Raw genomic sequence first — 12,872 nt, 5'->3', positions numbered from 1 at the left:
CAGAGTAAATTAAATTCCCCTCTGCACACTAAAGCATCTATTTCCTTATGGTAATTATCTGCTGGAATAGACGTGTCACTAGAAGGAGTCAGGCATGCTTGACATTTAGCCTTTTTATGGAGCGGCGATGAGTAAAAATTAAGATGAGGAAAAGGAAATTAATCTCCAGCCCAGGCAGGCATTGAGAGATCCAGGAGGATAGTGGCTGAATCAATCATGATGTTTGTGAGCCTGTTTTGAAAAGGAGCCAGTGATGAGATGCAGACCACAGGCTGGAAAATCTGAGGAGGAGGAGGAGGAGGAGGAGGAGGAGGAGGAGGAGGGCGCTTTTAGCAAATAGAGTTATGATTGCTTTGAGAAGGTTCACACAGTTTTATTGGTTCTGAACACCACCAGCAAACATATAAACTTGGGTACAATACCAATTTCAAAGAAACAAAGTGATGTTTTGAGAAATACAGTTTTGTCTGCAAGTCAGATAAAACAATTGATTATAAGGTATTATTATATTATATCTGGGGAAACAGCTAGCCGGACACAGGATGTCACAAGTGCTATTTTTTTTAGCTTCAGAGGTGCTGCTAGACAGATTTTGTTACCTTAAGACAGAGCCAGGTTAGCCGTTTCCCCATTTCCAGTCTTTATGCTAAGATAACGGTTTCCTGGCTGTAGCTTCATCTCTAGTACACTGATATGAGGGATATCAATGTTCTCATCTAACGCTCTAAAAAAAGCAATCAAGCGTATTTTCCAAAGTGTCAAACGTAATCTTTAACTGTCTAAAACATCACCATATGCATGTGAAATGATGATCACTAATTAGATTCAAAATGCTTTAGTTAATAGCAGCATGCCTGCTCCCTCCATCATTTCATGATGTGTTTATATGGAATGCTGGCTTTCCAGATTTAGGCTTAAAGTCAAGATTGTCCAGCACATTAAATGGTGGTTACTAGGCGTCAATCACCAACAGAGCTGTTGGCTGATATCAGGCCAAAAGGAAGCGTGCACTCTGTAGATTCACTGGATTCACTATGATGCAAAGGAAAGGATAAATCTACAGTGTATGTTGGTATGATTCATTTCAAATCCTTTATACAAGAAGTTCAGATTCACTGTGATCAGTTTTGGGCAGGAACAGTGAAGTGTGATAATTTTTTCAGTAATGGGTATTATGAGGGTTTCAAATTCAGTCATTCCATTACATTTACTAAACTCAGTCAGGCTCAGTTACTTAAAACAAATCGGGAGTTGACTTGTGCACTGTCTTACCGGGAGTTTGATGGAGGTTTTTTTTTTTAGTTTGCCCTCTGTATACAGTGAAGAGACTGGCCTGGTTCGGGACATCTTAGCATGACACAGGGCCTGGAGGTTTAGAGAGGCAGTTAGCGTCTTTCAAAAGAGGAGAAACGGGACTAACTCCAAAATTATTGTATTTAAATGTGTGTTCATGGCTGGCTTGCTAACCGTGCCTATTAGCCTACATTTGGGAGTCACTTGGGTTAGTTAAGAGTTGGAGGATGTGTGAATTCTGTGGCCTTGCTGTGAGGACAGTGCTCACTAGACTAGCTGTTGATGGTCAGTTAGTAACTCTAACATGTGGGCAGACTGTTAGAGTCTGCTAGGTACAGTATATTTACTGTACACAGTAAATATAGAATATGTGAAGTTTAGATGACTACCAGTTGTTTAAAGGCACCTTTGACACATCTGTGCTGAGTAACTAAAGTAAAGTAACAATAATGTCACTGGTGAGTAACTAATGTAATAGCTTTTTCAATGGATAACATGTAAGGAGTAATTGATTAACTTGCCCAACACTCTGGGTGTCTACAGGTATCAAACACAAAGTTAATGCTTTTCAAGACCTTTTCAAGGTAATTTTAACAAAATTTAAGACTGATTTTTGGACAATTTTTGTTGTTGTTAAAGCATTGCGGGTAAGTAGAAAGCTAAGTAGAGTATATGTGGACCGATTTTATGTAGGAATATGGTTATTAGAGTGAGTTAAGTTAACCTACATTTTGCCAACAGGCAAGTGCAAATATAAAGTATAAAGACAGTATTAGGTTCTATTGTAGATTTAAAGATTTGAAATATCAGAAGTGTGAGCTGTCACACTGAAGAGCTTGATTCATTTTGACAAAAATACATTAAACATGGATAATTTAAAGATGGATAAATGATAGATAAATGAAATTAGATCAAATATCTGTTGCAATTAAGACCATGCCCACTGAAAATTAATTATATTTCAATTACTTTCAAGGCCATATATTTCTTAAATTGAATTTAAGACCTTTTAAAGACCTGCAGACACCTTGACACTGTCTTATACAGCCTGTAAAAAACAGATGTGCAATGTCTCCTGTAACATTCAAGGGTGTTTTCCAGAGTTTAATACATTAACCCTGATGATGTCTTATGAAAGGGACTTTTGAGCTTTTGAGTTAGGAACCAACACTTCTGACCTATACTAGTGTCTAAAACTCAGGATATCTTGGCCTCTGCTGCTTCAATTCAGACCATTATTTTGTAAATCCATCTCTTGTGAGCCCCCCCAACTTTGTCGCAAAGTGCAAATGGAAGTGCCCCTTTAATGACAATACATGTAAGATATTTAAGATGTGGATCAGAACTATGAAGCACAAGTGATCACACAACCTTATCTCCTGATGAAAAAAACAGCATGCTCAAGTAGAAATCCCTCTGAAATGTAAATCTAAACAAAATATAGATAAAGAGAAACAGGAAAACCAGCTCATCCCTATTTCCTGTCTAAGCGCGAAGCTGCACAAACCACAGACATATAGCTATAGCTGGCAGACACTTCATAATGATGTCTATTCGCAGTACAGTCACATCTACAAAAAACCAACGCCTCTAAATGATGTGTGCAGACTGCAGAATGTATTTAATATGTACTTCCTGAGTAAATCAGCTTGGGTTAATACTAAAATATGACTCATAATGGATCTCTTACACCTGCTGTTGTTTTTATGCTGTTAAATGTTCAACATTAGTGTAGAAAATCCATACTTCCCAAAATATTTTCTCTGTTTGGTCCACCTCTTTGCCCTTCATGATAGAAACAGCGTGTGTGGGCTGAAATGCACACACACACACACACACACACACACACACACACACACACACATACACAAAGTGAGCGAGTGAGTGAGTCAGTGAGAGAGCGAATGTTTAAGAGGACAATGCAAGAGCTCACTACCCAGAGTTAGAAAACCACTCATCTAAATCAGGGAAATTATGATAATGGGGCATCTCATTATTCTCCAACTCACTCCGAATCAGTCACTGACATCACATCATTATAGACGTATTCATATAAACAGATTGGATGGCATAAAAAGGAAGCTGACACCTTCAAAACTTTCTCATCTGCTTTGTCTAATGCCTCCTCGCATGTTTGTGTGTGACAGGAAGCGCAGGTCTCAGGAAGGAGTTGCAGGGGGTCACTGTGGTCACCATTCGAGACAAAGGCGCTGCATGGCCAAAAGTAGGTCCCCCCAAATCTTTGATTGTCCTGTGAAAATATTACAATTTTAAGTCAGTAAATTATCATTTATTTTGGATCAAGTGAAAATGAAACACCAAATAAGTGCTACAGACTGATACTTAAAAAATACCCAAAGGCACTTGTGTAATGAGTGAGCTTTGGCAAGCAGAAATCCTGAAGACGTCTGACCGTTGCAGCAGACAGTTAATCAATCCAAGTGCTTGTCTTCTTTTCTGTTTTGGGGAAAAAATATGGGAGGCCAGCCTAATCAGCAGAGGAAACAGATCTCAGGGGGGTGTCGGGCATCAGGAAAATGGATCTAGGTTGTGAAAAACCACGATTACCACGAGCTGCTCTGGAATCAGCCATCTGGAGATGCCTGCTCCAAAAGCCGGTAAAGTTCACTCAACTGGGGCCCACCTAGGAAACAGGTTTACACCCCCTTAACAGACAGCCAACACTCCCAGAGCGGAGGGATGTCTGCTCTACACAGTGAGGTGTGTTACAGTGCTTACATTTTTATTCATGTTAAGTGACATGATCACAGTTAAGATGACTGTTAAACAGTTTTTTAATGACGTTAAATATACTAAAATGAAATACTTTCCATTGCTCTTGATGTCATATAAGAAATTCATAAATCTCCTGTGAGATCTCCTCTGTGTGAGAATGTTATTTTTGCCCTCAAATTAACCTTCTTGTCATTTTCTCCCCAGTTTTCCAAGACTTCCAATTTCCCTCCTGTCTGTCTCCAGGAACGACATCCAATGTTTTTTAATCTCTGTCGGAACATTTCCAATTACTGTAGTCTTTGCCAACTGACCATTAACTTGTATCTCACCAGCCCACTCATCCAAAAAAATAAGATACACATTTAGCTGATGCAAATGCCCAAAGCTTAACGTGATGCCAGTCAAATACATACAGGCACTAGAAAACACAGAGACGCTGAAACACAATTCCAAACAAAAAGGGCACAACATTTTAAAAACCTTTATTATTTAGTATTTATAATATTTATTTAAGTTGTTTTTTTTTTGATGCTGTATTTATTGAGCATGCCCATCTGCTAATAACACTGCATTACTAATCTTTCTAATTTTATGCTATTTCTACAAACGAATAAACACACATAAAAAAATGACCATGTGTTTTGCTTGATATGGCAGAATTGGTTTGGTTGTACCTGAGTTATGCACCTTCTTCTTGGGACTTGTAGCACAATGATTAAAGCCTGAGATGTTTCTTGGCAAGAACTGCAGTGATTGCAAGAAGGTTTTACCCTCTGTAAAAAGTCTACATGGAATATTCTTTTTCTTTTTAAAAAAACACCACATACTACACAAGCGTAATGTGCCTGTTAAATTAAATACTGCCTGAAAAATGTATCAAATATTTTAAATTATTCATTTACTCAATATAACTCACTGTAGTCTTGGTATTAATGATAAGTACTCTGAGCTGTATTTAATTTTCAAATGAACAGCAGTATAATATGAGTGCATCTGTGTGGTGAAGTCAGAATGTAACCTGAGGCATGATGTGGCAGTGGGGTGCATTAGAACGCCCTCCAGTGGACATTTGTGATCATTCTTGTCCAGTGTCTTACATCCATAAAATAATTATGTGTGCTGAGGATATGAGTAATACTGGGAGAAAAAATTCTGCAGTGGATACAACAGAATATCAAGAGAACATAAAAGAAAAGAGGATGATGACAGATTTATTAAAATAATTGCTAGCAATAAATAAAATAGTCTTTGCTTTGAGTTTTTGTCAGGCAACGGTTTCTTTGCTGCCTATGTGGCTTCATAAAAGTCACTGTTAAGACTCACCCAGAGGAGCGTGCAGCACTGGAGACAGCTGGGACAGAGACTGCAGCATCAGCAGCACAGTTTGCATAAGCAGCCCTGCCTGTATATCCAGGGATGGTGGTTCGGCTGGCTCAAATCAAAAGTTTACACATTAATAATCAGGATTGGCTACAGAAGGTTGAATATCACCATGTGAGAGGAATTTTAAAGATAAAAATCTGTTTCAGAATCTGCTTTAGTCATCCAGGGTGTAATAAAAAATATCTCCAGTGCAAAATAAATTTCATGCTAAATTAACACAGCTCAAGATCCACAGTGAATATGTGTGTGTGCGGGTCATAAAGTGTGTCTTACCGTGCTGTAGGCACGTACTGGGGCACGACACTCCTCCTCAGGGTCAGCGGGTGAAAGTCTTCATCCATGTTGTCGATGTTATCCATGTTCTCAGAGCCAATCGTACCTCTGCACATACATGAGAACATGTGCATAAAGGTCAGCTCTGAGGACACATGCCTGTGATTTGGATTCATAAACTCATACCAACATACATGTATGTGTAAGACACCTGCGGTGGCCTCTCAAATAGGAAGTACTCACGTGTACAAAGGGATTTGACCTGACCTCGGACATCCACTGCAGCTGGAAAGAGGAGAGAGAGAAGATGCTTTAAAGCTGATGATCACCATTAATGTAACTGTTCTTAAGATAAAGTTGGCTGTTGGAAACTTACAATGATATGGGTTTCCTGGCATCATTCCTCTGTCGAAGCTGCTGCCTGTTCCACTCAGCTCCAATAGACTTGGAAAAGACAGCAAGGACAGATCTTTAGCAGAATTTATCAGGCACCTTTATCGAGACACTTTACAACCAGATACAGCCTCACTTCACTATATAAACACACACGTAAGCAGACATGACAATTTTCACATCGGTAAGTGCTACATTCAGTTTTTTATCATCAGTATATTGTTGCAACATTGATTTGAAGACATTACAGGATAATTATGGTTATTACATATATATTTTTCTTGTTTAAACAAATGGAAAGACAACAAGTCTGTCTCTCAACACTGCAGCGATCTGCAGTGATAGTTTAGGCGTCTGGTCTATTTTTTCAACGAGCCACGAGCAAATCTGGCAAGAAAACACACTGATAATCTATAATAAACAAAATACAGGAGATATTAGATCTGATATAACTGATCCGATTATGATAAGTGATAAAATATGTCTATACAGCAGTGGTATGGACTCACGTCAGACTCACAAATTTGATGACTTTGGACTTAACTTTACAAAATGAAGAAAGACTTGCAACTCCACTTGGACTTTATGACTTCATTTGGACTTGAGCCTTTTGACTTTAAAATACTTGATACCTTCCCACAAGGCCAAATAATAAAAAAGTGTTATTTAAAAAGTGTAACACTAATCAATTCATTTCCCTCCATTTCCTGCATTGACTAACATTAACGCTAATCATTTCCACCAGGTCGAAACTAAATTCCCCAGGTGATCCACTTTGTTTGAATCAATCCGATCAATCCATAACTGTTTATCAAACTAAATAAATGTAAATTTAAAAGGCATTAATGATTTTATAGACTAAGCACTGGTCTTATAGAAGAGTGCGTTATGACTTGTTTAGGACTTGAAACTCAAAGTTTAGGACTTTGGACTTGACTTAGGGCTTGAGTGCAAAGACTTGTGACTTATTTGTGACTTGCAAAACACTGAGGGGCGAGTGTGCGACAATTGACATATCAGGGCGATTCTGCATCTACTGTAGTGTGAACATGACGTGATGGTAGCAGGATGATGTATGTAGTATTTACTAAAAATTAACTACAGTGCCCGTGTTTATCATAATGAAGGAACATGTCACTCAGTGCAAGGCTGCGGCTCATTGATGTGTTTTTAATAGTTTAGAATAACTTCGGCATCTTTCAACCTGGATCCCATGGCCCCGTGTAAATTGATCAAAGAGACTGATGTGAACAACAATTTTGGAAATTGTTCCAGTATTGAGGGAGCCAGCAGCGGCTGCAATGGAGGCACGCGGGGCAATCAAACATAGTCACTGTATGTCCATTAAAAGTGGTTATTTTTGCCACAGAGCGGCTAAGATTGTTTTGTGTTTTCAGTGTCTCTTTTCCTTTCACTTGATCCTGTCTGTTTGTTATTGCCTCCTTGAGCAGAAGTCTCTTACTGAAATACCACGAGATGTCACTTGTTGCAGCAACACAACAGTGGAAACCTGTGTGAGTTCTGGAGAGAGTAATCAGAGTAATTTACAGTAAATGTAGTTTAGTGTAATCTAAAATATATTCAGTGTCATGGATGATTATTTACCTGATTTCAAAAATGTGGATGAGGCTTTTAAATTTGACCGCTGCCGGTATTTATGTGAGCTGGAGTATACACATGACAAGTGAAGGAGGAGGGAGAGAGAGGGAAAAAAGGCAGCGGAGGGCAGCTGCTGCAAGGTCATGAAGCTGTGAGCTGTGAGGAAAAATGCATATTTTGTATAGAGTGGTTTGTGTTTGCGCATTTTTGACCTGTGCTGACAAAATGAAGAGCAACACTCCAAGCAGCTTTCACAGACTATCTTCGTCGAATGTGGACGCGCTTAAGTTTTGGTTAGTTGTGCAACAAATGGATCCTAACACTCCTGTCCTGGTGGTCAGGTCTGCAGTGACCAGCGGGATGAGTACTAACTGTCAAAGAGGAGAAGAAATCCGGAGCTTATTTTCCTGAAGAAAACTGCTGCTCCAAGAGTGGAATTACCTGCTGCTGTTGTTGACATTGCATAGTGTGACACGTGAAAGCCTGGCAGGATAATCAATCAATACACAATTAGAAGGTTTAAAATATCGACTGATTCAGCACTGATTATAACAAATTTATATAGATTGATTTTCCATTTTCATCAGCTGACATCCATAGTATAAAATAAGTAATAATCAACAAGCTAACACTATGTTTACCACAGTGTGTGTGCGTGGTGGAAAAATACATTCATGCTTCGGTATTATACAACCTATAATATACTTTAATTAAATTGTATGCCTACATTTGGCCTTCCTATGCATCAAGGAGATACCTACTGGTTATGAATGACAATGGTAATGTTAGTTATTGTACGAGCCCCCATACTCCATCACAAATAAATACAGCAGCGAAAGAATTCAAAGTCCTGAACCACATTGTCAATCAGGTAAATAATCATCCATGACACTGAATATCTTTTAGACAATACATTTTCTATAAACTGCTCCCATTATTATACTCTCTCCAGATCTCACACAGGTTTCCACTGTTCCTGCAACGGGTGACATCTCATGATACCTCTCATATTTCAGAAGAGATTAATGAGGCAAACAGATATAATAAGACATTTAGAGTAACAATCTGAGCAGCTCTGTGTCAAAAATAAACACTTTTAATTAACATACAGTGATGATGCTTGATTGCCCTGTGTGCCTCCATTGCAGCTTGTTCCGCGGCTCCCTCAATACTGGAACAGTTTAAAAAATTGTTGTTTACATCAGTCTCTTTGATCAATTTACACGGGGTAATAGGGTCCAGGTTGAAAAATGCCAAAGTTATCCTTAAATGAAAGTCCATGGCACAGACGAATAAACAACTACTAAGGTCAGAGTGCCTTGCTTTTGGAGTACCCATATATTTTCTGGTGGGGTGCTACATAAATTGGGCCAACGCAGTGAAAAAAAACAAACACAACACGACACAGATAGAGAGCTGTGAAGTGTCCCAGTCGAGTGGGCTGACCGCCCCAGTGTGGTTCTGTGCGGCTGTCATAAGGAAAAAGTTGAATCCTGAAAAATACAGGCATCCAAGTGCTTCAAAATAATAAGCCAATGCCTTCAGCGCCACTGACAGTGACAGAGAGGAGGACCAGAGTCACAGAGCGGATTCAGGACCACAGCTCACTGAGGCCAGTGAAAACACCAGCCAAGGTTCTGCGGCTGAAGTGGCAGAAGACAACAGGGATAAAAGGAGAATCAGTTCGTTGTTGAATTTGGTCTTTTCATGGGATTTGATGGCTATAAGAAAAATATAGAATATCACTAGATGTATCTCTTATCAGCCTCCTTCAGTCTCTATGCTGCATTTTACACTGTGTGCCCAGAGATGAAACCTGACAGGAAATGTGCTGCATTGTTTTAAGGCACAAGGGGCACATTGCTGCACGGCAGAAATATAGCACTAAACTGGATTTATTGAACATGGTGAAATAAGAGACAGTTAAGTATTAAATCTTCTTCCAACACATTTATCTCTTTCACTAAAACCAAATATAAAACAAATACACTTCATAATCGGAAACGTGGTTTAATTTTGAAAGGCAATAACAGTTTGTTTTTATTCTAACAGTAATTACATTAAGGTAAAACAATTAGATTGATTTGTCTTGATAATGAATTACCTCCTTGAAAACTGCCACTGCTTAATAACTTACAGCAGTTATACTCTATGAAATAGTTTGTTTCAGACATGATCTATTAGCACCTCTCTCCAGAGTAATCAGCGATTACAAATTCAGATTTCCTTCAATCAGTTAAGGTGAGTGTAAACCTCGAGGTGCTCACAGCTGTGGAGAAAGAAAACAACTGAGCTCCAGCATTGGCAGCGTTTGTCACCGTTTGTTCTTACCTGCCACAGCTGAGGTCGACTATTGTAGCGCCTCGATGAGGGACGCTCACTCACTGGGTCCACAATATTCTCCAGGGTTGTCTCCGGTGCCTTCAAGCGCCGGGGTAACTTAGTATCCCAGCCAACTTCCTCATAACTCCTGCAAACGAACAGGATATTCCAGCCATTAAACATCAGTACCAAGTGCCTTGAGTGTAATTGATTAACTTGATTCCCGAAAGTTATTAGCTTTAATTTGAATTCTTAAACAGCCCCCTTCGTTGCACAAAGTATATTAGACAGCTTATTAACTGGGGAGCCAATTCTTCCCAGAGGCTTTAAGCAAGGCTACAGTCCATCTACATGATTTCATTGAGCAGCAATTAACACAACAAGAGGACACACTGCTCCCTGATGACATCACTGGAGCACAAAATCAAACCTACTCACGCTCAATAACCCTCAAAGCACAATGACAGCGTGTGTGGACTGCACATAATGAATTATGTGGGAGGTGAGCTTTGTTTGGTTCCACTGTTATTGAAGGGAGACAATTAAGGGTCACAGTGTTCTAACCTCTGTGTTGCAGAGGTGTATCTGAAGCGCTGAGCTGCTGGTGAGTCGTCTGTCCACAGTCTCAAATCAGAAGAGAGGCCATCCTTAAAAAACAATATTCAAAGTTTATTTTATTGTCAGTGGTTTCATTTTGTGTCCATTTAAAAATCAGGCAGCAACTTGCAAAATATTGAAAAACAAAACAGGTGATTAGGATGCAAGACGCTACATGGTCACTAATTAGTGTTGATATTTTTCTTTATTTTTCTTCCTTCCTTAATGTCTCACATAAACACTTTTAATTCAAAGAAAGATGTGTTTTGAATATTAATCAATAAATGCATACTTCTTAAACCAACACCATATTAAAAACCAATGTACAAATGAAACATCACACCATTAACCTCATACACAACTCTATGATTCATGTGTGTGTCTTGTGTCTGACTATGCTGGTTTCAGAGAACGTACAAGTTGTTCGACTGTGCATTATTAAGTGATTCGATCCTTTCTGGGAGTCCATAAATTTTTCTCAGCTTTGGCCGTTAGTGGAGATATGGGATGGGAACCTCCAAACATCAGGTATAAATGTTAATAGAACAGACTTATGAAGATGTCTGATCAGAGACTCACTAAAAAAATATTTAACTGGGACATTATTATCCCACTGTCATCCCTGGGCTAATTACATGAGACCCTTGTTTTATCTGAACAACTTGCTATTTATTTCCCAGAGCAGCTTACTCTGTGATATTCAGGAGACTAGGAGTAAAATGTTGCTCATGTTTGGAAAAAATGGTCTGATAAATACTTAGTATCTCATAAAGAATAGCTTCAGTGTAGAACCTTATGTGAAGTATAATTCAAACTAAAGACAAATATTCCTATGTGCACAGGGACATTACCAACAGCCTCAGAGACCGGTAGGTTTAATGCCACTCCAGAGGAGGACAGACATTGTTTGCTGTGTAACATACCGTAGGTGAAATTGAGAATGAGGCTCATTTTTTTGTTTTACTGTCCTGTCCAAAAAGACATAAGGGCTGTACTTTTCAGCAAAATGACCCCCATTTATGGTGATTTGTTTTGGTTGGATGACCATGAAAATTTGAGTTATGTTTTAGAGGGGGAACCTTTTTTGAGGCAGACTCTGTATATAGAAGGCAGAGTATTCTCTCTGGAGACTGAGCAGTAAGATAACATGTATTTTGGATGGATCACTGCACTTATATAGTAATGGGGTCTTGTAAATCCATGAGGGTTGGGCACATGTTTGTAAACATGACACAAAATAAAAAAATATTAATCAATGAATCAGTCATTCACTTGGAGGGCCAGTGTGTAGGATTTTCTGGCATCTAGCGAGGAGGTTGCAGAACTGAAACCTCTCCCATGAGCCAAGTGTGTAGGAGAGCTATGGTGACCAAAATGTAAATGGCCCTAATTAGAGCCAGTGTTTGATTTGTCTACTGGAGAGACATGGCGTACTCTGCAGAAAAGGACCCACTCTGTATGCAGAAATATCATCTCATTCTAAGGTAATGAAAACCCAACAAATCTTATTTTCAGGTAGGTATAACCTAGTGATATAGTTATGAATATTACATATAATTTCTGCCAATAAATCCCCCTAAATCCTACACACTGCACATTTAAAATCTCATACAAGTAGACCACTGGTTTTAAATATAAACAGTATAATGCCTCTAATACCAGCCTAATGATCTTACAAAGGACCTCTGGTACCCTCCAAATCTCTCAACAGTCTGCACAAATTTATTAATTTAATTAAAATCCCTTCAGTACCTGTAAATGAATAAAGAGATCAAGAATGAAAATAACAAACATCTATTAGATGTCAGAACATGAAATAAAACAAAAGTAAGAGTCTACAGCCCCGCTAGTGGCTCTTTGGGACTGTTCTTCAGCACAGCCAGGCTTTGGGCTATATGCTAACATCAGGATGCTAACATGCTCACAGTGACAATGCTAACATGCTGATGTTTAGCAGGTATATGTTTACCATAATCACTGTCTTTGTTTAGCATGTTGGCCTGCTAATGTTGCACTAAATGCAAAGAGCAGCTGAGGCTGATGTCATTTGTTTTGCATAAACCAAAGTGCTTGACAAAGTCAACTTTAAAGGGATAGTTCAACATTTTGGCAAATTTGCCTATTGCCGTAATCCCTATAGTCATATGAGTAGGTACATTACCTTTAATTGTCAGTGCGTGCTGTTCTGAGATCGGTGGGACAGAGCTGCCCGCTGAAATGGAGGTAAACGGTACAGGTCCCTCTCTCCCTCAAAACTAATCAAATACACCATCAAA

General features: G+C 39.0%; 1 protein-coding gene across 1 annotated transcript in view; it reads right to left on the bottom strand.

The window, feature by feature from the left end:
• Positions 1-361: 361 nt before the first annotated feature.
• Positions 362-12,872, bottom strand: part of LOC126407130 (spermatogenesis-associated protein 48) — an 18,038-nt gene continuing 5,527 nt past the window's right edge. Inside the window, exons 3-9 of the mRNA XM_050071816.1 lie at positions 10,564-10,646; positions 10,009-10,147; positions 6,062-6,129; positions 5,929-5,970; positions 5,686-5,793; positions 5,353-5,457; positions 362-3,544 (exon numbers count right to left, since the gene is read on the bottom strand). Coding sequence (XP_049927773.1) covers positions 3,409-3,544; positions 5,353-5,457; positions 5,686-5,793; positions 5,929-5,970; positions 6,062-6,129; positions 10,009-10,147; positions 10,564-10,646 — 681 coding nt within the window. The 3' untranslated portion in view covers positions 362-3,408. The remainder of the gene's footprint in view (positions 3,545-5,352; positions 5,458-5,685; positions 5,794-5,928; positions 5,971-6,061; positions 6,130-10,008; positions 10,148-10,563; positions 10,647-12,872) is intronic.

The sequence above is a fragment of the Epinephelus moara genome, chromosome 19 (genome assembly GCF_006386435.1).
Source record: "Epinephelus moara isolate mb chromosome 19, YSFRI_EMoa_1.0, whole genome shotgun sequence".
Lineage (NCBI taxonomy): Eukaryota > Metazoa > Chordata > Actinopteri > Perciformes > Serranidae > Epinephelus > Epinephelus moara.
This window is presented reverse-complemented; position numbering and strand designations above follow the sequence as displayed.